Genomic DNA, 24,344 nt, shown 5'->3' with positions numbered 1-24,344 from the left:
CGAGAATCAGAGGGGTGACAATCCCAGGCAGTGGAGGCACTCAGGTTAAAACCTCCCTGTACATGGATGATGTCGCCGTTTTATGCTCGGATCCACTGTCTGTGCGCCGACTGATGAGCATCTGCGACCAGCTCGAACTGGCCTTGGGAGCCAATGTTCCAATGAGGCCATGTTCTTTGGGAACTCGGCTGACCGATCCTTTGTCCCGTTCACCGTTAGGTCAGACTACCTGAAGGTGCTGGGGATATGGTTTGGAAGGGCTGGGTCGTGCACCAAAACCTGGAAGGAGCGAGTAGCCAGGGTACAACATAAGCTGAGCATGTGGGAGCAGCGATCTCTCTCCATTATGGGTAAGAACCTGGTCATCAGGTGCGAGGCGCTCACATTGCTGTACGTGGTGCAGGTCTGGCCCATACCGCATTCCTGCGCTGTGGCAATCACCTGAGCCATTTTCCGCTTCATCTGGGGATACAAGATGGTCCGAGTCCGGAGGGACACGATGTTCGAACCTCTGGATAAGGGCGGGAAAAATGTACCCAACGTCGCCTTCATCCTTATGGCTACCTTTGTGTGCGGCTGCATCAAGCTGTGTGTAGATCCCCAGTTTGCAAACTTCAAGTGTCACTACGTGCTGAGGTTCTATCTGTCCCCGGTGTTGCAAAGGATGGGCCTGGTCATATTGCCGTGGAATGCTCCATCCAGTTGGACTGTGCCGTACTGCCTATCCTTCATGGAAAAGTTTCTGTGGAAAAACACCGTAGACCACCAATCCATCAGGCAGTGGTCTGCACGGAATATCCTCAAGGCCCTACGGGAAAAGGAGATGGTGGATCCTGTCGGATGGTCCACTGAGCAGAAGTCCAAAGTCATTTGGCAGAATGCCTCATCACCAGAACTTTCAAACAAGCACCAAGATGCAGCCTGGCTGATGATGAGAAGAGCCCTCCCCGTCAGATCCTTCCTGCACACCCGAAGTCTCACCCCCTCCACACGCGGCCCTCGAGGTGGCTGTGGTGGAAAAGAGACGTTGCCCACCTCTTTCTGGAATGTGTCTTTGCAAAGCAGGTGTGGAAGAGATGCAGTGGTTTTTGTCGAGGTTCATCCCAAGCAGCTCTGTAGTACAGGAGTCTGTGCTCTATGGACTGTTCCCAGGGATGCACACCGAGATAAACATCAACTGCTGCTGGAGGACTATCAATTCGTTGAAAGACGCCCTTTGGTCTGCCCGAAACTTGCTGGTCTTCCAGTGCAAAGAGTTGTCCATGACCGAATGTTGCAGACTGACACATTCCAAGGTCCAGGACTACGTGCTGAGGGACGCACTAAAACTTGGGGCAGCCGCAGCAAAGGCTCAATGTGGAAAGACCACTGTGTAAGTTCCCCCCACCAAGCTGGACTGAGGAGCTGGATCCATGGGAAACCCCTCGAACTGTAGCCAGAAAATATTTGGTTTGCTGTAAAATGTACATGGCATGACAATGAAATGGAAGGGTTGTGAGGCAACTCACTCCTGTATTGAAGGAAACTGATCTCCTTTGCACTCTTTGTATTGTTTGCTTTTTGGAACTGTTTTGCAATGTATTTATTTTTACAGATTTTTATGAATAAAGTATATTTTAGATTAGATTAGATTAGATTAGAGACACAGCACTGAAACAGGCCCTTCGGCCCACCGAGTCTGTGCCGAACATCAACCACCCATTTATACTAATCCTACACTAATCCCATATTCCTACCAAACATCCCCACCTGTCCCTATATTTCCCTACCACCTACCTATACCAGTGACAATTTATAATGGCCAATTTACCTATCAACCTGCAAGTCTTTTGGCTTGTGGGAGGAAACCGGAGCACTCGGAGAAAACCCACGCAGACACAGGGAGAACTTGCAAACTCCACACAGGCAGTACCCGGAATCCAACCCGGGTCCCTGGAGCTCTGAGGCTGCGGTGCTAACCACTGCGCCACTGTTAATAAAAGAAAGTCGGGCAGAGGTAAAGGAGGCAAAGGACTGGGCAAAGGCGGAGCAAAGCGGCACCGCAAAGTGCTTCGTGAAAATATCCAGGGCATCACTAAACCAGCAATCCGCCGCCTGGCTCGCCGTGGCGGGGTCAAGCGGATCTCGGGTTTGATCTATGAGGAGACTCGCGGGGTGTTGAAAGGTTTTCCTGGAGAATGTGATCAGGGATGCGGTCACCGACACTGAACACGCCAAGCGCAGGACGGTCACTGCCATGGATGTGGTGCACGCTCTGAAACGTCAGGGCCACACTCTCTACGAATTCAGCGGCTGAACAACTCGACCCTTTCCAGCAAACACAACAAAGTCTCTTCTACGAGCCACCCACCGCCTCACAGAGAGAGCAGTGACCTGGAAACGGGAGCTGGGATAGGCTGTTTAGAACTGTCTGGAATAAATCTGTGCTGTGTTCGAGATACAAAACTAGAATCCCCAAATTTGACATTTCAGTTGCAGCAAGGATGTGCAGTGGATTTGATTTTCTAAACGGGCTGTGTAAACAGTGCCTGAGGCTCAACAGTTAGTTATTTCTCCAGTCCACACATGCCCTCAGTGAAAAGCCACATCACTCCTCCAGAATCACTCATTGTTTTCATAGAATTTCAAAATGATTTTGAATGAGGGAATCCGGGAGTTTTGCAGCAGACATCACTGGAACCAGACCCACTTGTGATGTTATTTCCCCCGAGACGGTGTTTCCTGAACTGAAACTGACAGGGTTTGTGAAACTGTTCAGTTTCAGCTCAATCATTCAGTCACCTGGAATTCCTGCAGTTTGAGCCCGCGCAATCCCGAGCCCACTTCTGATTGGTCACCCTCTTCCCATTCGCATGTCTTAACCAATTGCCGAGCCTCGAATTAGAAAATACAGCAAATCATTGGCTTAAATTGTCGTCCTGGCAGAAAGGTTGAATTCAAAAAAGCCGCCAATTTCAGTGTTGGGCAGAATCGAATTACTCAATGAATCTCAATAACGAAATTGGCGGCACATTTTATACTTTCCCCGATTTTCCTTTCCATCGATTGGGGTGCTAATTCACTCGGGTGCATTTGCTAATACTAACTGTAATCCTCAGATCCATTTAACATTTCAGTAATCCTATTAAATACAAAAGGAATTTTATGATTGAATTTCCATTGGAAGATAGTGAAATAGTACCCCGATCGATGGAAAGGAAAATCGGGCAGAGGATAAAATGTGCTGCCAATTCGTTATTGTGATTTGTTTATATAACTGACCAGGACTGACTTCACCCGAACGCAGCTACTAGCTGCCACCCCACTGACCGCACTCCCCCCTCTGCAATTCGCTTTCTCCCCCTCCTCCCTACTGGCGAAATTCCGCACTCTGGCTGTTCGCTCTCCGCACCCCCACCCCCGCCCTGTCCCAGCCCAGCCCACAGCTGCTAGCTCTGGCCGTGACACTCGCTTCCACATTTCTTCACCAGGCGCCACCTGTAGAAGCAGGAGGGCCGCAAGGAGTGACGGGGCGACGGCGGAGTGAGTGGCTGAGAGGAGGGAAGCGGCACGGCCTGGAGCGAGTGGCCAGAGGGTGGGGTGGTGCGAAGCGAGGAACAACCGGCCAGGGGAGTGGGGGTGGAGGGGAAGCAGCGAGGTCTGGAGCGAGCGGCTGAGGGGGGAATCGTCGAGGCCTGGAGTGAGTTGCCGAGGGGGGAGAGCTACAGCTTCAAAATCTCCCATTCAGCCACTTCCTCCAGCCAAGTGGTGGGGGGATGGGGTGGCTAGATACCCAATGATGCTTTATCACGCATGCACGAAGATGGATTTGTTGTGGAAATGTGATGACGTTGGCGCTGCAAAATGACATCATCCCGTGCACGCGCCACTCAATCCTGGCAAGATGTCAAAAATCACTGTGATTTTTTGGTCTTTTCAGTGCACTCCTCTTTCTTTAGTTGCCTCTTACTCTAATGTATTGAAGAAACATCTTTGGGTCCATTTTCATTTTCCTTGTCAATATTCTTCCATATTCTCCCTTCACCGCTGCTCCCAAATCCCTCCAGTTCAGTCAAAACACAACTTGACACAAGTGGGATTTGAACACACGTCTCCAGAAAACACTACGCCTTGAACACAGCCCCTGAGGCCACTCAGCCATCCTAACTGCTTCAGGCTTATGACAAAAGCTGAGAAATTATCCATTCTTTGTGAAAGTATTTGTGAGATTGTGGAAATGTCTGGAAGAGGAAAGACTGGCAGGAAAGCTCGGTCCAAGGCCAAGTCTCGCTCCTCCCGGGCTGGACTGCAGTTCCTGGTGGACTATGATCAAAGGCTCCTGAGAAAGGGCAACTATGCTGAGCGTGTGGGTGCCGGAGCCCCGGTCTATCTGGCTGCTGTGCTCGAGTATCTGACCGCTGAAATCCTCGAGCTGGCCGGTAACGTGGCCCGGGACAACACGAAGACCCGCATCATCCCCAGACACCTGCAGCTGGCCGTCCGCAACAACGAGGAGCTCATCAAGCTGCTGGGAGCCGTGACCATCGCTCAGGGCGGGGTGCTGCCCAATATCCAGGCCTTGCTGCTGCCCAAGAAAACCAGCGCTCAGAGCTCCCAGAAAAAGTAAAGCGGCCGAAATGACATCTAATAAACCAAAGTCTCTTTTCAGAGCCACCCACAGTCTCTGTGAAAGGGCTGATTACTGTCAGGAAGGAGTCAGTGATTGAGTTATTGTAACAGTGGATTGACATGTTTCACATCTGTCCAGCTGTGTTTTTTAATTTGCTCTGTTTTTCTGCTCACACATCTCCCCCTCTAGTTAATTGCAGAACTGAACTACAGGGTGTAGAATCAACAATTCCCAGGAGCGCGGGTGAGATTGTGCTGAGCTGCAATGAGCCCCCAGTAATGCTGCTTTCTAAATACCAGATCAGCTCTCAGTACAACAGGCCTTTCGTATTTTAAATATCACAACAGAGCTGAGCGGGGATGAGCGCAGCCTCAGCTGCACCGAGTCTCAGGGGCTCTCAGGACCCCAATCAGAGCCAACAGGCCTGGCGGACGTGCAGCGAGGACCCCGGGGGAGGGAGGGTGCACCATTAAAGTGATGGTGCAGCACCTCCCCCATCCTCGCCGCCACTTCCCGGTTTCTTCTCCCGTTTATCTCAACATTAAGAAGACGCTTTTGCTCTGGACTACACTGGTTATAAAGTAAGACCGAACTTTGTCTCTGAAAGTGATGAATAGCAGCAGCAACAGCAGAATCCAACCCCTGCAGTTACATGTGAACGTGCTGATGTTGCAGCAGATTGAATGACTGAGTGAATCCCTTCCCACACACATGGCAGGGGAACGGCCTCTCCCCAGAGTGAGTGTGTTGGTGTTTCAGCAGATCATTACTGCTTTTAAAGCTCTTCTCACAGTCAGGACATTGAAAAGGTCTCTGATCAGTGTGAACAACTTGATGTTCAGTGAGGTTGGATGACTGAGTGAACCCCTTCCCACACACGGAGAAGGTGAATGATCTCTCCCCAGTGTGAACTCACTGGTGTTTCAGCAGGTTGACTCTGGCTGGGTTCAGTTCTACACTCACTGGTTCCCCTCTCTCTCCTCCCCTGAAGGTGCTGATTCTGACTGTATGTACGTGCTCTCTCCCCCTCCGACCCTCCCTGTCCAATGTAGTATCTCCCAGTTTTGGTGATGTGCTCTCCCTGACCTGTCTCCATTTCTCCTTCTTATACAGACTTGCCCTGACTGTCATACAGCACAGAAGGAGGCCAATCGGTCTTTTGTGCCTGTGCTGAATCTGTGAAAAAAATGATGCAATTAGTCCAACCCCCTGCCTATTTCCCCATAGTCCTGGAGAAATTCACTTTGAAATATTTGTCCAATTCCTTTATGAAAGTTATAATTTGAATCTGTTTTCACCACCCTGTCAGACAATTCATTCCAAATCCGAATCAGTTACTGGGTAAAAAGATCTCTCCTCACCTCCCCTTGACATTTTTGGCCAACAATCCCAGCTTCACCACCCTGTCCAGAGAACTGAAACCCCTCATCTCTGGTATCATTCTCGTAAATCTCCTCCGAACTGTCTCAAAAGCTTTGATGTCCTTTCTGAAACCTGGTGCCCAGAACTGGACACATTACTGTTGCTGAGATCGAGCCAGCGACGCCCACATCCCCCGAACGGATAAAAAAACGCTCCCTGCTAAATCCCCAATTCTTATCCATTTTCAGACGCTCCTTGCCCAGTCCCCAAATCTTATTCATTTAGAGACGCTCCCTGCCCAATCCCCAATTCCTATCCATTTCAGACGCTCTCTGACCAGTTGACCTCGCTGGAGGGCAGTTTCGGGAAGCCTCACAGGGAAAAGCTTCACCGCCACCCGCAGGGACACAAACGGGATTGTTCCATCCTATTGTGGCCTTGACGCCCTGCTCCAGCTGGGTGGACCGGCTACGGGCGCGGTCTCCCTGCACTTTGTGAATATTCTGCTCCAGCTGCAGATGGAGCTCAGCCACTACCGCGCCTGCTCCTTATCAGAGACAAGGCAAATTCTGGAGCGCAGAGCATTCTGGGTACCACAACTGTCATTAATGCCAATCTCTGACATGATAATCAGGTTTTATTTCCTACATTTCATTTCCTGGTATGTTAGTGCGTGTTTTCTTTTGCACCTGTCAGTGCCTGGGAGGAGAGAGTCAGCTTCACTTTGTAGCCGTGAATTTCTGGTGTGAGAATGTGGGTTTTTACTCTGTATGTTTCAGTTTTTGGTTTCTGACTGTTTCTGCTATTGCTATGTGAGTTAACTTTGTGGAAAGAGATGCAGTGGTTTTTGTCGATGTTCATCCCAAGCAGCTCGGTAACACAGGAGTCTGTGCTCTACGGGCTATTCCCAGGGACGCACACCGAGACAAACATCAACTGCTGCTGGAGGACTATCATTTCGGTGAAAGACGCCCTTTGGTCTGCCCGAAACTTGCTGGTCTTCCAGCGAAAAGAGTTGTCCACCACCGAATGTTGCAGACTGGCACATTCCAAGGTCCAGGACTACGTGCTGAGGGACGCACTAAAGCTTGGGGCAGCCGCAGCAAAGGCTCAATGGGGAAAGACCACAGTGTAAGGTCCCCCCACCAAGCTGAACTGAGGGGCTGGATCCATGGGAAGTCCCTCGAACTGTATCGGAGAAATTTTGTGTGCTGTAAATGTAAAAATGTATATGGCATGACAATGAAATGGAAGGGTTGTGAGGCAACTCATGATTGTACAGAAGGTAACTGATCACCTTTGCACTGTTTGTATTTTTTGACTTGATGCTGTTTTAAACTGTTTGGGAATGTAATTTTTACAGATTTTTATGAATAAAGTATATTTTGGAAATTAAAAAAAAGTGAGTTTCACCACATATCTTTCAACAACTTGTATGTGAACATCAGCTTTTGTCCAGATCTATCAGTTTCTGATATAGAGTCATAGAGTTATACAGCACAGAAACAGGCCCTTCAGCCCATTGTGTCTGTGCTGGCCATCAAGCACCTAACTATTCTAATCCCATTTTCCAGTATTTAGCCCATAGCCTTGTATGCTATAGCATTTCAAGTGCTCATCTAAATACTTCTTAAATGTTGTGAGGGTTCCGGCCTCTACCACCTCTTCAGGGAGTGCGTTCCAGATTCCAACCACCCTCTGGGTAAAATTTTTTTCCTCAAATCCCATCTAAACCTCCTGCCCCTAACCTTAAATCTATGCCACCTGGTTATTGACCTCTCCGCTAAGGTAAAACGTTTCTTCCTATCTAACCCATCAATGCCCCTCATAATTTTGTAAACCTCAATCTTATCTCCCCTCAGCCTTCTCTGCTCTAAGGAAAACAACGCTTGCCTTTTCAGTCTCTCTTCATAGCTGAAATGCTCCAGCCCAGGGAACATCCTGGTGACTCTCTTCTGCACCCTCTCCAGTGCAATCACATCCTTCCTATAGTGTGGTGCCCAGAACAGTACACAGTACTCCAGCTGTGGCCTAACTAGCATTTTATACAGCTCCGTCATAACCTCCCTGCTCTTATATTCTCTGCCTCGGACGATCTATATTGGCCTGTAATCTAAGGCTTTCCTCCTCACTATTTACGACACCACCAATTTTCGTGTCATGTGTGAGAAAGGGTTTGATTCTATCCCTATCAGTATCCGTTACATGCATGTGTTTTTAATCTGCACCCCCTCTGTTTTATTCTCTGTACTTGTCAGCCTCTTGTAGGTGAGTCTGTGTTTTGCTCTTTATCTCTCAGTCTTCGAAGTATGAGCCTGGGTTTGTACCTAATTTTCTTTGTACCTTGCAGGATGGATATTGAAGAGAGGTTTTCACACATTAACTGCCAAATCCTGATAAGTTATTTTTGGGTTTCACACAGTATCTGTCAGTTTCTTGTCTCGGCCTGTTGTTTTAATCTGTCCCTGGCATTTGCTGGTTTGTTAGTGTGGGGTTTACACTGTACCTGTCAGTTTCTCATATGTGAATGTTGGTTTCACTTTGCATAGAATCATAGATCACAGAATACTTACAGCACAAAAGGAGGGATTCAGCTCATCGTGCTTGTGCTGCCTCTCTGCACAAGCAACTCAGCTCATGCCACATCCTCATGTATTCCATGAAAACCTGAATTTTTTTTCCCTTCAGATAATTATCATATATCCTTTTGAAAGCTATGGTTGAATCTTCCTCCGTCACACTCTCAGGCAGTACATATCAGATCTTAACCATTTGCTGCATAAAAAAGGTTTTTCCTCATGTTGCCTTTGGTTCTTTTCCCATTCACCTTAAATCGGTGTCCTCTGCTTACTCAGCCATGCGTAATATTTCCCATTGCTTTCTCAGCACTGATGGATTGTGAGGTGGGAGACAGCTAGAAGTCCCACTGAGCTGCACTGACCCCCAGCTGAAAAAGAAATGAGATAAAGTTCAATCTTTCACAGCGAGATGCTGCAGAGAGTTAAGAGTCCCGAATGAAAGAGAGCGTTTCTCATACTGTTGTTGAATTTCATTTCAAACACTCCTTGTACTCTCTGCTAATGAAGCCTAAAAAATGGAAAAACTAAATGGCGCTCAAACTCACAACCCTGAGATTGAAAGCCCCATGATCGACAGACTGAACTGAATATGTCACTTCTATTGTACCTCTGTTTGGATGGATGCAACTGTATGCTCCAATGCAAGGGCAGCTTTCAAATCCTCCCATGGGTCCACACGTCAGACTAAGTTCCATGTTGTAAACTCAAGCAAAGGAAATCTGCTCACTTCCAAAACTATCTGCAAATTGAAGCTGATTACCATCAACATCATCAGAGGTCAGAACTACCTGGTGAAAGAAGACTCCCTGAAGCAGGATCCACAATTATTCAAAGGCATCGACAAAGTGAAAAACAAGAAAATCGATGAGTCAATCCAAGCTAAACAGAAACACTGAAGAATTCCATTCCAGACCAGAACACAATTAGAGGCATTTTTTGTATTCAAAGCTGGGCATTAGTATTTAATAGTTGATATATAATTTTGAATATATTTGACTTTCTTTATTCATTTGGCACTGCTGAACATGAAGCAGTCTTAAATCATTTAATTTTTTTTTGTAAAATCTGACTTACCAGATTAAAATATTAGATCAAGGGAGAAATTTCAAAGATTACTGGACCAGTAATACAGAGGCCTGGTCTCAAGATCCAGTGACAGCCAGGACGTCAAGGCGGGAAACACACCGCACTAGTCTGCAGTGAGCGATTCCATCGAAGGTAGAGCACAATCTCTTTAATATAAGAATGTATATTTTATAATAATTAATCACTCAAGACCTTCCTGGTCTCTGCATCTCACCTGCTCTCTGGATAAACTTGCAGAAAGTATTTCAACCTGTAAAGCAGGAGTCTAGGGAATGTATAATGATATTTTCTAGCCTTCGGGCAATATTTTAATCAATACAGTGTGGCACAACCTGTCTGGGCACAACTCCATGACTTTCTCTTTAACTAGTGACCTCACAATCACTAACTTCTATGGTAACAATCTTCAGCTCATCACCTCCGGTACTTAGCTCTAATCTTAATGTACATTTAAACAACCTTTCAAGTCCAGTTACAGTTTTTGTTGCCTTACCTGCACAAGCTTAAAAAGTGAAAAACGGAAGCAAGTTTAACTGAACATTCTGGTGGTCAGTTCGGGCACGGGAAAAAAATGAAAGGACTCGGACCAGGTCGGATGTGGTGCTGTCAGGCTTGGGTCGAGTTTCATTTGCTGACCCGAGCAGGCCTTTAGTTAATGTTGCAACCTGATATTCCCACTTGACAATCTGTATATTTTGTTCATTTCAATTTTGTCGACAAGCTCTTTGAATCCAGTTCCCCGGTCCTCAAGCAGGCTCAGTTTGGAAATCAATTCCGCTTTCTGGAAGGCTGAAAACAATCGATGACCTTAAACTAAAAATGGCAACAGAGAAAGACTCATCTGAGATTTGAACCCAGGACCTCTCACATATTAATCACTTATATACCCAAAGCAAGAATTATACCCCTAGACCAACGAGCCACCGTTGGCATGGTTTTTATTCGCTCCTGTGGAATTTCACTGGCACCCACAGCCGATCATGCATTTTTTTCAGATCAAAACAATATCCTACAAAGCTGAAATAAAAACAGTAAGTGCTGGAAATACTCAGCACCTCTGACAGCATCTGTGGAGAGAGAAACAGAGTTAACATTTCAGGGTTTTCACCTTTTGTTTGAGCCATCTTTTCAGACTGCTTCTGTCCATCCAATCTCACTTTTTACTCTATCCACATTCTAAGGGTGGTGCAGTGGTGAGCACTGCAGCTTCACAACTTCAATGACCCCGATTCAGTTCTGTATACTGCCTGTGTGGAGTTTGCAAGTTGTTTATGTGGGCTTCCACAAGGTACTCTGGTTTCCTCCCACAATGAAAGACTTGTGGGTTGATAGATAAATTGACTGTTGTAAATTGGCCCCAGGGTAGGTGATAGGAGAAATGTGGGGATGTGGTAGTGAATTCTGGGTTAACATAGGATTAGTATAAATGGGTGGTTGATGGTCAGTGCAGACTCAGTGGGCCAAAGGGCCTATATCAGTGCTGTATTGATTGCTTGATTGCAGTTCTTGCTTCCCGCCAGTAGATGTCACCTCACACCAATATAGTGAAGTTTACAAATGTGAGAGAGACACAACAGGAAATAATTGTTCACATTATAGAGAATGTGTGGGATTTAGAAATACTAGGAGTGGAGACGAGTTATTATTGAATTTGTCAAACCAAACATATGTTATAATGTTGTGTTAAATCTGTCACTCTGTTGTCTTGATTCTGAGAGTGACATAGACTCATCGAGTCATTGGGTCATTTGTGGTCTAGAAGGAGGCCATTCGCCCCATCGAGTACAGGCCAGCTCTCCATGGAGCGATCCAGTCAGTCCCACTCGTCTGCTCGATCCCCCTAGCCCTGTAAATTTATTTCCTTCAAATGCCCATCGAAATTCCTTTTGTAACCAACGATTGTCTCCACTTCCTCCGCCCTCGGGGGCAGCGAGTTACAGATCATTACCAATCACTGTGTAAAAAAGCTCTTCCGCACATTCCCCCTGCGTCTCTTGTCCAAAACCTTCAATCTGAATCCCCTAGTCCTTGTACCAATAGGTAATGGGAACAATTTTTCCTTGCCAACTTATCTAAAACTGTCATAGCCTTCGACACCTCTATCCATTCTCCCCTCAATCTCCTTTGATACAGGCAGAAAAAACCCTGTTTTTCTAACCTAACCTTGAAACTAAAACCCTCCATCCCTGGAACTATTCTGGTAAATCTCCTCTGCATCCTCTCAATAATCCGCACTTCCTTTCTAAAGATTGGTGAGCAGATCTGGATGCAACACTCCAATTGGGGCCGAACCAGAGTTCAGCATAACAACCCTGCTTTTGTACTCAATGTCTCTATTTATAAAGCCCAAGATCCCACATGCTTTGCTAACCACTCTCGCAATATGTCTTGCCAACTTCAAAGAATGATGGACATGTACTCCAGGTCCCTCTATTCCAGCACACTCTTCAGAACTGTAGCATTGAGTATATATTGCCTCTCCCTATTTCTTCTGCTAAAATGCATCACCTCACACTTGTCACTATTAAATTCCATCTGCCACCTGTCTGCCCATCCTACTAGCCGATAACTATCCTGTTTCAGGCAGTTCATGTCATCCTCACTGTTTGCCACTCCTCCAAGTTTGGTGTCATCGGCATATTTTGAGATTCTACTCGATATTCCAAGATCCAAGTCATTAATCTGTAGCAAAAAAAAACAATGGTTCTAGCACTGACCCTTGGGGAACACCACTGTCGACTATCCTCCGGTCTGACCAAGAACCATTTCATATGACTCGCTGTTTTCTGTCCTTAAACCAATTTGCTATCCAAATGGACACTGACCCTCCTAATCCATGAACCTCAATTTTGTTAACCACCCTTTTATGTGGTACTTTATAAAATGATTTTGTAAAATCCATATAAACAACATCCACTGCATTCCCTTCATCAACTTTCTCAGATAGTTTATCAAAAAATACAGTTAGATTCATCAAGCATGAACTTCCATTTATACATCCATGCCCACTCTCCTTCATTAACTCAAACCTCTCCAAATGACTTGATTTTTTCCCTGACCTGTTGGTCTTGTGCTTATAGCAAGCTCACCACAGAGCATGTATTTGGCAATGTGACTGTCATTCATTTGGCCCAGTCAACAGAGCCGCCTCTGACTCAAGAGGGCAAACATGCTGCGGATCCCTGCACGCTGGTGTACTTCCGCATTCGGCACTCTGTCCTGCCAGGAGATGCCCAATCTCCGTCTGAGGAAGTGGAGGTGGAAGTTGTTCAGCTGCTTTTCTTGGCTTGTATAAGTTGTTGATGCTTCTCCACTATAAAGGAGGGTGCTGAGAACACAAGCCTGGTACACGTGGAGCTTTGTATTTTCGGTCAGTTTGCTGTCGGTTCACACCCGTCTTCTCAACTTTGACATCACAGCTACAGCATTGGCAATCCTGGTGCTGATTTCAGCATCAAGGGACAGATTGCTGGTGATTGTTGATCCAAGGTATGTGAAGCTGTTGACAACCTCCAAAGTGAGCTGGTCAATGTTGATAGAAATTGGAGTCTCTACGTCCAAATCTCTACATCCAAGTGGAGTCTTGCCAAGATGAACAGCTTGTCGTCAGCTTTGATATATAGGTGAACACCCCCATCTGAGTCACTGAAAGTGTACAATAGCAGCATGGAGAAGAATACACCAATTATAAAGGATGTGATAACTAGACAGTTAGAAAATAATGATATGATTGGGCAGAGTCAACATAGATTTATGAAAAGGAAAACAGGCTTGAAAAAACCCGTTGAGCTTTTTGAGGATGTTCCCTGTGGAACAGATAAAGGAGAACCAGTGGATGCTTTGGTAATGTCCCACACAGGAGGTGAGTAAACAAAATTAGAGCACATAGGATTGGGGATAATATACTGGTGTGGATTGAGAATTGGTTAACAGACCGAAAACAGAGAGCAGGAATAACGGGTCCTCCTCAGGATGGCAGGCTGTTACTATTGGGGTACTGCAAGGATCAGTGTTGGAGCCACAGCTGTTAACAACCGAAATAAATGATTTGGATGTAGGGATTAAATGTAATATTTCCAAGTTTGCAGATGAAACAAAGCTCGGTGAAGTATGAGCTGTGAGAAGGATGCAGAGAGGCTTCCAGGGAACCTGGAGAGGCTAAGTGAATGGGAAAGAACATGGCAGATGGAATATAATGTGAATAAGTGTGAATAAGTGCAGTTGGCTGCCATGTGACCAGATTTGCCACAGGTGCGGCAAACTCTGGGCTGCCCAGCGTAGACCAAGAAGCCTCGATACCGGAAACCCCTCCACTTCCACTTTGGTGGAATAAACAGAAAGACAGAGTATTTCTTAAATCGTGAGAGGTTGGGAAGTGTTGATGTCCAAAGGGACCTGGGTGTCCTTGTTCATGAGACACTAAAAGCTCTTGTGCAGGTGCAGCAATCAATTTGGAAGGCAAATGGTATGTTGGCCTTCACACGAGGGGTCTTGAGTACGGGAGTAAAGATGTCTTGTTGCAATTGTATAGAGCCTTGGTGAAACCGCGCTGGAGTATTGTGTATAGTTTGGTCTCCTCATCTAAGGAAGGATATACTTGCCATAGAGGGAGTGAAACAGAGGGTCACCAGACTCATCCCTGGGATGGTGGGACTGAAACTGGGGCTGTATTCCTTAAAGTTTCGAAGAATGAGAGGTGATCTCATTGAAACTGATAAAATTCTTCCAGGGTGTGACAGTGTGGATGTAGATAGGATGTTTGCCCTGGTTGGTGAGTCTAAAACCAGGGGACCAAGTCTCAGAATAAGGAGTAGGCCATTTAAAACTGAGATAGGGTTGAATTTCTACACTCAGACGGTGGTGAATCATTGGAATTTTCTACCCCAGAGAGCTGTGGCAGTTCAATCATTGAGCATGTTCAAGACAGAAATTGTTAGAAATCTTGATACTCATGACATCAAGGGATATGGGGATAGCACGGGAAAGGGGCAGATAGAGGTAGATGATCAGCCATGATCATCAGGCTCGATGGGCTGAATGGCCTACTCCTATGTTCCTCTGTTCCTAAGAGAGTTGGCGCCAGCGCGCAGCCCTGCTTTACCCCACTGCTGATCTTGAAAGTGTCTGATATTGCTCCATTGTAACTGATGGAACTGTGCATGTTCTCGTGGAAAGAAGAGATGATGCCCAAGAGTTCAGGAGGGCAGCCGAGTTTCCATCGCAGTTTGAAGAGTCAGTCTCTGCTGACAAGATCAAAGGCCTTGATGATGTCATTCAAAATATGTGCGGCTCTGTGGCGCAATAGATAGCGTGTTGGACTTCTAAATAATGATAAAGAAGGCATTCAAAGGTTGTAGATTCAAATCCCACCAGAGTCAGATTTTGGACCAGAGCCAGAAGAGCACAACGGAACAGAGAGTTAACAAGTGTGTCAAAAGCACCGACTCAGAGACAGAGAGAGAGGGGAGCACGGCAGGAGCGGAGCAGGGGTAAAAAAATCAAGGAGTGACATCACAATGGAGAGTGAGAGCAGGGAAACAGAGAGCCGCTGGGGTGAGTTTCCAGGATTTGGTTCTTGCTTCGGTGCAGTGGAAGGAGCTGTTTGGTGAGGATCTGGGAAGCTGTGACATCACCGGCAAGCAGGTAGTTGACCAGCAAGCGGCAGGTCAAGGTGACCTTGAAGGTAGATCCCAGTGGAGCCATCATCCACCCTCCCTCCAGCTTCGCTATCGGGGGAAGTCGAGGCTTCTTGGTCTACGCTGGGCAGCCCAGAGTTTGCCGCACCTGTGGCAAATCTGGTCACATGGCAGCCAACTGCAGCACGGTTGTTTGCAAGAACTGCAAGGAGGAAGGCCATCGGACCAAGGACTGTAAGCAGACTAAGTGTTGCAACTTGTGCGGTGCGGCAGGCCATCTCTACAAGACCTGCCCCAAACGTTGTCTCAGCTATGCTCAGGCGGCAATGTCCAAGGAATGGCCGGGCGAAGGTTCGACGAAGGCGTCCGCTGTTCGAAAGGAGACCAGCAACCTTCTCCGCAGTGAGGAACTTCAACCTGAGAAGGAAGGGGAGGCGGCTGAAACCAACGACCCAGCACCTACCCAGCGCCCGGAAACCCCTCCTCCACAGACAGAATCAATGGAGGAGGAGGCAGCAGATGGACAAACAGCTCAGTCGCAAGTGGTCCAGAGGAAAACCACAAAGAAAAAACATCCCAAAACCACCACCCAAACCAGTGGCAAGAGGATGCTCTCTTCTGAATCAGACTGCAACAACTCCTCTTCACTGGACGGGGAAATGCTGGAACGACAGCCCCTTCAAAAGAGGCGGCAGAACTCCGAGATGGATGATAGAGCATCCCAGCCCCCGGGCACTGGAAGCTGTGATGGGCCCGGCGTGGCCCAACCCCAATGCCCCACACGTAACGACGTGGCCAACGCATCTCAGCTCCGGGACACCGGGAGCAAAGACACGTCTGGCGCACCTGAGCTCCTGGAGACCGGGAGCTGTGATGTTTTCGAGGAGGAACAGATGGAAGCAGCTGAGGACAACCCAATCCTCTCTGCCTACAAGACCCCCCCGATGTCACCCGAGCGGCACAAACCCTGCATGAAAAATCAGGAGGGGTTTCTGAGCCCAACCAACGTGAAACTGCTTGCGCACAAGATGGGTATGCAGGAACATCCCGAAGGGGAAGGACTGGGACTAGCAAGGACAAATGGTATGGGAAGCAACAACTAATTTTTAGTAAAAAATGGGTGTAAGAATTGCTTCCATTAATGTGCGTAGCATTAAATCTACTACGCGATGTGTTTCAAACTTGGATTACCTTGCCAAGGTCAAAGCTGACCTACTGTTTCTGCAGGAGTGTGGAATACCACACCTCAGCACCTACAGGCAGTGGTCGCGATGGTGGTCCCACGGGCCATCGATCTGGTCGGGGGGTAATGACTGCCGTTCCTCCGGCCTGGGTATTCTGCTGCGGGGAGGTAACTTCACCATCTCCGAAGTTAAGGAGTTGGTGGGCGGCCGCCTCCTCGTCGCAGACGTGATGTACAACAACGCTCCGCTCCGGTTGATCAACGTGTACGCCCCGGTGCAACGCAGCGAGCGGCTGACCGTCTTCCAGCAGCTCCCACTGCTGCTGGCGACGTCCAGGCCGGTCATCCTAGGCGGTGACTTCAACTGCATCATCGATGCGGCTGGACGATCCGGCAGTGACGACAGCAAACTGGACGCTACGTCCAGATTCCTAATAGAAACAGTTAAGGATGCCAAACTGCACGACGTCTTCAGCAAACCTGCAGACGGAGCGCAGCGCAGATACACATGGTCAAGATCGGACGGGTCTGCCCGTTCCAGGATTGACTTCCTGTTTGTGTCCCGTGCTGTCACGGTCGGATCCACCGACGTCAAGCCGGTGTTCTTCTCCGACCACTGCCTCTTACTGGCCGACTGTCACTTACAGGACGACCAGCGGGTTGGTAGAGGGACGTGGAAGCTCAATGCGACACTGCTGACCCCAGAGAACGTTGAGGAACTCAAAAGGGATTACAATGGTTGGAGGACCGTGAAACCCCTCTTGAGTCTCCAGTTCACTGGTGGGAAGCGATTAAGGAGAACATCAAGAGGTTCTTCATCCACAAAGATGTTCAGAAGGCGAGAGAGAGACAGAGGGAAGTGCCCCGACTCCAGAAAATTATGCAAAATCTACTCCGGTTGCAGTCAATGGGGGTCGAGGTCAAGGAGGACCTCCAAGAGGTGAAGAGCCAGCAGGCCTCGTTCTTTGCCAAGGAGGCCTCCAAGATCATCTTCCGGTCCAGAGTCCGCTCCATCGAGCAGGATGAGACGTGCTCGCGTTACTTCTTCCATAAGGTACACAGAGAGAGCTCTGTTATCAGCAGCCTGAAGGAAGAAGATGGCTCGGTAACGTCTTCGCAGTCCGACAGACTAAGGATCAGCAAATACTTTTATGCTGGGCTGTATGACGCGAAGCCCACAGACAGCAGAGCCTCCCAGTCCTTCCTGTCATCTATCACAGAGGTCTTAGATGACAGCAAGAGGGAGAGACTGGACAAGCCGCTAACTCTGGACGAGCTGACAAAGGCCGTCGAGTCTTTCGAGACGAGTAAAACTCCCGGGAGCGACGGCTTACCGGTCGAGTTGTACTCTGCCCTGTGGGACTGGGTCGGCCCGGACCTGCTGGAAGTATACGAGAGTATGCTCCTGGCCGGCAGCATGTCAGAATCCATGAGAAAAGGCATCATCACCCTCAGTTACAAGCAGAAGGGGGAGAGGGCAGAAATCAGAAATTGACGGCCCATCTCACTGCTTAATGTTGATTACAAGATTCTGTCCAAAGTCATAGCCAGTCGAGTCAAGTCTGCTCTGGAGTTGGTGATTCACCCCGATCAGACCTGTACTGTACCCGGCAGGAAGATCTCTGATAGGCTCGCGCTACTCAGGGATACGATCGCCTACGTACGGGACAGGAGGGTGGACACCTGCCTCATCAGCCTGGACCAGGAGAAGGCTTTTGACAGGATATCGCACACCGACATGATGGACGTGCTTTCCAAAATGGGGTTTGGGGAGGGAATCTGCAATTGGATCCAACTGCTCTGCACAAACATCAGTAGCGCAGTCTCAATCAATGGGTGGGAATCTGAAAGTTTCCCGATCAAATCTGGAGTCAGACAGGGCTGCCCTCTGTCCCCGGTCTTGTTTGTTTGCTGTATTGAACCATTTGCTGAGTATATTAGGAAGGATGCGAGCATAAGAGGGGTGACAATCCCAGGCAGCGGAGGCACTCAGGTCAAAACCTCCCTGTACATGGATGACGTCGCCGTTTTCTGCTCGGATCCGCTGTCCGTGCGCAGACTGATGAGCATCTGCGACCAGTTCGAACTGGCCTCGGGAGCCAAAGTTAACCACGGCAAGAGCGAGGCCATGTTCTTTGGCAACTGGGCTGACCGATCCTTTGTCCCCTTCACCGTCAGGTCAGACTACTGGAAGGTGCTGGGGATATGGTTCGGAAGGGCCGGGGCGTGCACCAAAACATGGGAGGAGCGAGTAGCCAAGGTTCGACAAAAGTTGGGCATGTGGGGGCCGCGATCTCTCTCCATTGTGGGTAAGAACCTGGTCATCGGGAGCGAGGCGCTCACGTTGTTGCTCTACGTGGCGCAGGTCTGGCCCATACCCCACTCCTGCGCCGTGGCAGTCACCCGAGCCATTTTCCGCTTCGTCTGGGGATCTAAAATGGACCGGGTCCGGAGGGACACGATGTTCAAATCTCTGGACAAGGGCGGGAAAAATGTACCCAACGTGGCCCTCATCCTGATGACCACCTTCGTGTGCGGCTGCATCAAGCTGTGTGTAGATCCCCAGTACGCAAACTCCAAGTGTCACTACGTGCTGAGGTTCTATCTGTCCCCGGTGTTGCGAAGGATGGGCCTGGTCACATTGCCGCGGAACGCTCCATGCAGTTGGGCGGTGCCGTACCACCTATCCTTCGTGGAGCAGTTTCTACGCGAAAACACCTTTGACCACCGGTCCATCAGGCAGTGGTCTGCACGGAATGTCCTCAAGGCCCGACGGGAAAAGCAAACGGTGGATCATGTCGGATGGTTCCCCGAGCAGACCGTCAAAGTCATTTGGCGGAATGCCTCATCACCAGAACTTTCAAACAAGCACCAAGACGTAGCTTGGCTGGTGGTGAGAAGGGCCCTCCCCGTCAGATCCTTCATGCACACCCGAAGTCTCGCCCCCTCCGCACCGTGCCCCCGCGTTGGCTGTGGTGGGGAAGAGACGGTCGCCCACCTCCTCCTGGAATGTGCCTTTGCAAAGCAGGTGTGGAAAGAGATACAGTGGTTTTTTTCAAGGTTCATCCCAAGCAGCTCTGTAACACAGGAGTCTGTGCTCTCCGGGCTGTTCCCAGGGACGCACACCGAGACAAACATCAACTGCTGCTGGAGGACTATCAATTCGGTGAAAGACGCCCTTTGGTCTGCCCGAAACTTGCTGGTCTTCCAGCGCAAAGAGTTGTCCACCACCGAATGTTGCAGACTGGCACATTCCAAGGTCCAGGACTACGTGCTGAGCGACGCACTAAAGCTTGGGGCAGCCGCAGCAAAGGCTCAATGGGGAAAGACCACAGTGTAAGGTTCCCCCACCAAGCTGGACTGAGGGGCTGGATCCATGGGAAACCCCTCGAACTGTATCGTTAATATTCTCAATTGCTGTAAATGTAAAACTGCAATTGACATGACAATTGTGAAACGGAAGGGTTGGGAAGAAACTCATGACAGTATTGAAGGAAACTGATCTCCCTTGCAATGTTTGTATTTTTTGGTGCTGTTTGGAAACTGTTTGGCACTGTAATTTTTACAGATTTTTATGAATATAGTATATTTTGGAAATAAAAAAAAAGTTTGCGGCTCAAAGAGTGAGAAAAAAGGAATGTAGTGGTTGTCGGGGACAGTATAGTCAGGTGGATTGACTCTGTTCTCTGCAGCAAAGAGCAAGAGTCCAGACGGCTGTGTTGCCTGCCGGTGCCAGGATTCAGGACGTCTGCTCAGGGCTGGGGAGAAACAGACAATGGGAGGGGGAGGATCCAGTCGTTGTGGTCCATGTCGGTACCATTGACATAGGCAGGACAAGGTTAGAGGTTCTGCAAAGTCAGTATGAGGAACTAGGCAGCAAATTAAGTAGCAGAACCTCAAAGTTAATCATCTCTGGATTATTACCTGAGCCATGTGCAAATTGGCATAGGACAAATAAGATTAGAGAAATTAATGCGTGGCTCAAAGACTGGTGTGGTAGTAGTGGGTTCTGGTTCGTGGGACATTGGCACCAGTACTGGGGAAAGTGGTGGCTGTACCGTTGGGACGGTCTACACCTGAACCGTGCTGGTGCCGGTGTTCTAGCGAGCCACATAACGAGGGAAGTAGAGACGGTTTTAAACTGAATAGTGGGGGCAAGGGATCAAATTTGGGAAGATATGGTGAATCAAGGAGGAGAGACAAGGCAAGAGAGAAAGGTATAAATATGGGAAATGATAAACAGACTGTGACAGGAAGGGACAGAGCAGACAAATCTAAGAGTAAATCAACAGATAAGGCTAGAGGTTACAAAAATAATAAAAGGACAAAACTAAATGCTCTGTATCTGAATGCATGGAGCATTCGAAACAAAACAGATGAACTGAGAGCACAAATAGAATAAATAAGTACGATCTGATAGTCATTACAGAGATCTGGCTGCAGGGCGACATCGATTGGGATGTGAATATTGGAGGTTACATGGCATTTAGGAAGGACAGGAAGCTTGGAAAAGGTGGTGGGGTAACTCTGTTAATTAATGATGGTATTAGCGCAATAGAGAGGGATGACCTAAGTTCAGGAGATCACGATGCAGAAGCAGTTTGAGTTGAGATGAGAAATAATACAGGCAAGAAGTCACTTGTGGGAGTGGTGTACAGGCCACCTAACATTAACCACACTGCAGAATGGGGTATAAAAAAAGAAATAATGGCAGCTTGTCAGAAAGGTACAGCAATAATTATGGTGGATTTTGATATCCATATAGTCTGGAAAATTCTGATGGGCAGAGGTAGCCTAGATGAGGAGTCCACAGAATTTTTTTGGGATAATTTCTTGGAAAAATAAGTTCTGGAGCCAACCTGAGAGCAGGCTATACTAGACCTGGCATTGTGCAATGAGATAGGATTAATTAATGACCTCATAGTTCAGGTGCCCCTAGGTAGTAGCGATCATAATATGTTTGAATTTTACATTCAGTTTGAGGGAGAGAAGAGTGGGTCCCAGACTAGTATTTTAAACTTAAATAAGGGCAATTATAAGGGCATGAAAGCAGAGCTAGCTAAAGTGAACTGGCAAATTAGCTTAAGGGATAAGTCAATAGAGATGCAGTGGCAGACATTTAAGGAAAATCTCAGAATACACAGAATAGATACATTTCAACGAGAAAGAAAAATTCCAAAGGTGGGACTCACCATCCATGTTTAATGAAAACAGTTAAAGATACTATCAAACTTAAAGAAAAAGCCTATAATTGTGCAAAGGTGGGAGGCAGGTCAGAAGATTGGACAGAATATAAAAAAAACAGCAAAGAATTACTAAAAGATTGATAAGGAAGGTAAAATTAGAGTACGAGAGAAAGCTAGCAAGAAATATAAAGACAACTAGTAAGAGTTTGGATAGATATTTTAAAAAGAAAAGAGTTCACAAAGTGAGTGTTTGTCCTATGGAAAGTGTGTCTGGGGAATTAATAATGGATAATTAAGAGATGGCAGATGAATTGAACAGATACTTTGGATTGGTCTTCACTATTGAGGACACAAATAACATCCCAGTATTAGCTGTAAGTCAGGAAATGGAAGGGAGGGAGGAACTCAAGAAAATTACAATCACCAGGGAAGTGGTACTAAACAAATTGTTGGAGCTGCGGGCTGACAAGTCGCCAGGTCCTGAAGTGGCTAGTGAGATAGTTGATGCGCTGGTTTTAATTTTCCAAAATTCCCTCGCTTCGGGAAGGTTCTGTTAGATTGGAAAGTAGCGAATGTAATTCATTTATTCAAAAAGGGAGGGAGACAGAAAGCAGGAAACGACAGGCCGGTTAGCTTAACATCTGTCTTCGGGAAAATGTTAGGAGCGATTACTGAAGATGTTATAGCAGGGCATTTAGAAAACATTAAGGTAACCAGGCAGAGTCAACATGGTTTTGTGAAAGGGAAATCATGTTTAACCAATTTATTGGAGTACTTTGAGGGAGTTACATGTGCTGTGGATAAAGGGGAACCGGTGGATGTATTTTACTTCGATTTCCAGAAGGATAAGGTGACATATCAAAGGTTATTGCAGAAAATAAAAGCTCATGGTGGCAGGGGTAACGTATTGGCATGGATAGAAGATTGGCTAGCGAACAGGAAACAGAGAGTCAGCATAAATGGGTCATTTTCTGGTTGGCAAGAAGTAACGAGTGGTCCACAGGGATCTGTGCTGGGGCCTCAACCTTCTACAATTCTCGAAATGACTTTGATGAAGGGACCAAAAGTATGGTTGCTAAATTTGCTGATGACAAAGATAGGTCGGAAAGTAGGTTGCGAAGAGGACATAAGGGGGCTACAAAGGGATATAGATAGGTTAAGTGACTGGGCAAAGACCTGGCAAATGGAGTATAATGTGGGAAAGTGGAAAATTGTCCACTTTAGCAGGAAGAATAAAAAAGCATATTATCTAAATGGTGAGAGATTGCAGAGATCTGAGATGCAGAGGGATCTGGGTGTCCGAGTGCACGAATCGCAAAAGGTTAGTCTGCAGGTACAGCACGGAATTAGGAAAGCCAGTAGAATGTTATCATTTATCGCCAGGGGAATTGAATACAATATTAGCGACGTTATGCTTCAGCTATATAGGGCATTGGTGAGACCTCTTCTGCACTACTGAGTACAGTACTGGTCTCCTTATTTATGGAAGGATGTAAATACATTGGAGGTAGTACAGAGAAGGTTTACTAGACTAATATATGGAATGGGTGGGCTGTCTTACGAGGAAAGATTGGACAGGCTAGGTTCGTATCCACTAGAGTTTAGAAGAGAAAGAGGCGGCATGATTGAAACATACAAGATCCTGAGGGGTTTTTACAGGGTGGATGTGGAAAGGATGTTTCCCCTTGTGGGAGAATCTAGAGCTAGGGGTCACTGTTTAAAAATAAGGGGTCACCCATTTAAGACAGAGATGAGGAGCAATTTTCCCCCTCAGAGGGTCGTGAGTCTTTGGAATTTTCTTCCTCAAAAGGCGGTGGAAGCAGAGTCTTTGAATATTTTTAAGGGAGAGATGGATGGATTCTTTATCTGCAAGGGGGTGAAAGGTTATCGGAGGTAGATGGAAATGTGGAGGAATCAGTTCAGCCATGAGCTTATTGAATGGTGAAGCAGGCTCGAAGGGACGAGTGGCCCACTCCTGCTCCTAATTCGTATGTTCATATGTAAAGACAATGTAGAGTGGTCTGTACTGTTCACAGTACTTCTCCTGTAACTGCCGAAGTGAGACAATCATGTCGACTGTCGATCTACCAGCTCTGAAGCTGCACTGAGACTCAGGATAGATGTGTGATGCCAGGGTCTGCAATCTGGTCAGAGCAATGCGAGCAAAGACCTTCCCCACAATACTTAGCAAGGAGATGCCTCGCTAATTGCTGCAGTCACTGCGATTCCCCCTTATTGTTGTACAAGGTGACAATGTTTGCATCACGCATGTTTTGAGGTGCATATCTTTCCTTCCAACAGAGACACAGAAGTTCATGGAGATGCTGCAGTAGAACCGCTTTTCCACTTTTGATGATTCCAGGTGGAATACCATCATTTCCCGGGGCTTTACCACTGGCAAGATGGTCAATGGCTTTGTTGAGCTCCACTATGGTGGGGTGACTGTCCAGCTCCTCCATGACAGAGAAGTCTGGAATGGCACTGAGAGCCACTTCAATGACAATATTCTCCGTTATGTAGAGTTTAAGGTAATGCTCCACTCACCTTTCCATCTGCTTATTAACAGATGATTCCACTTTGACGCCGCACTGAGACCTTGAGCATTGTTGTCTGAAAGAGCCTGATCGACGATGATTATGATTAGAGATACAGCACTGAAACAGGCCCTTCGGCCCACCGAGTCTGTGCCGAACATCAACCACC

The 24,344-nt window shown here is 47.4% G+C and overlaps 1 protein-coding gene across 1 annotated transcript; it reads left to right on the top strand.

The window, feature by feature from the left end:
- Positions 1–4,216: 4,216 nt before the first annotated feature.
- Positions 4,217–20,278, top strand: LOC137366213 (histone H2A-like). The gene is made up of 3 exons (XM_068028197.1): positions 4,217–4,582; positions 15,226–15,319; positions 20,148–20,278. Exons 1-3 carry the CDS (start codon positions 4,217–4,219, stop codon positions 20,276–20,278), a joined length of 591 nt encoding a protein of 196 aa, XP_067884298.1.
- The last annotated feature ends 4,066 nt before the right edge of the window (positions 20,279–24,344 follow it).

Source organism: Heterodontus francisci, unplaced genomic scaffold (assembly GCF_036365525.1).
Source record: "Heterodontus francisci isolate sHetFra1 unplaced genomic scaffold, sHetFra1.hap1 HAP1_SCAFFOLD_255, whole genome shotgun sequence".
Taxonomy (NCBI): Eukaryota; Metazoa; Chordata; class Chondrichthyes; order Heterodontiformes; family Heterodontidae; genus Heterodontus; species Heterodontus francisci.
Note: the sequence above shows the minus strand (reverse complement) of the source record. Positions and strands in the feature narration are given on the sequence as shown.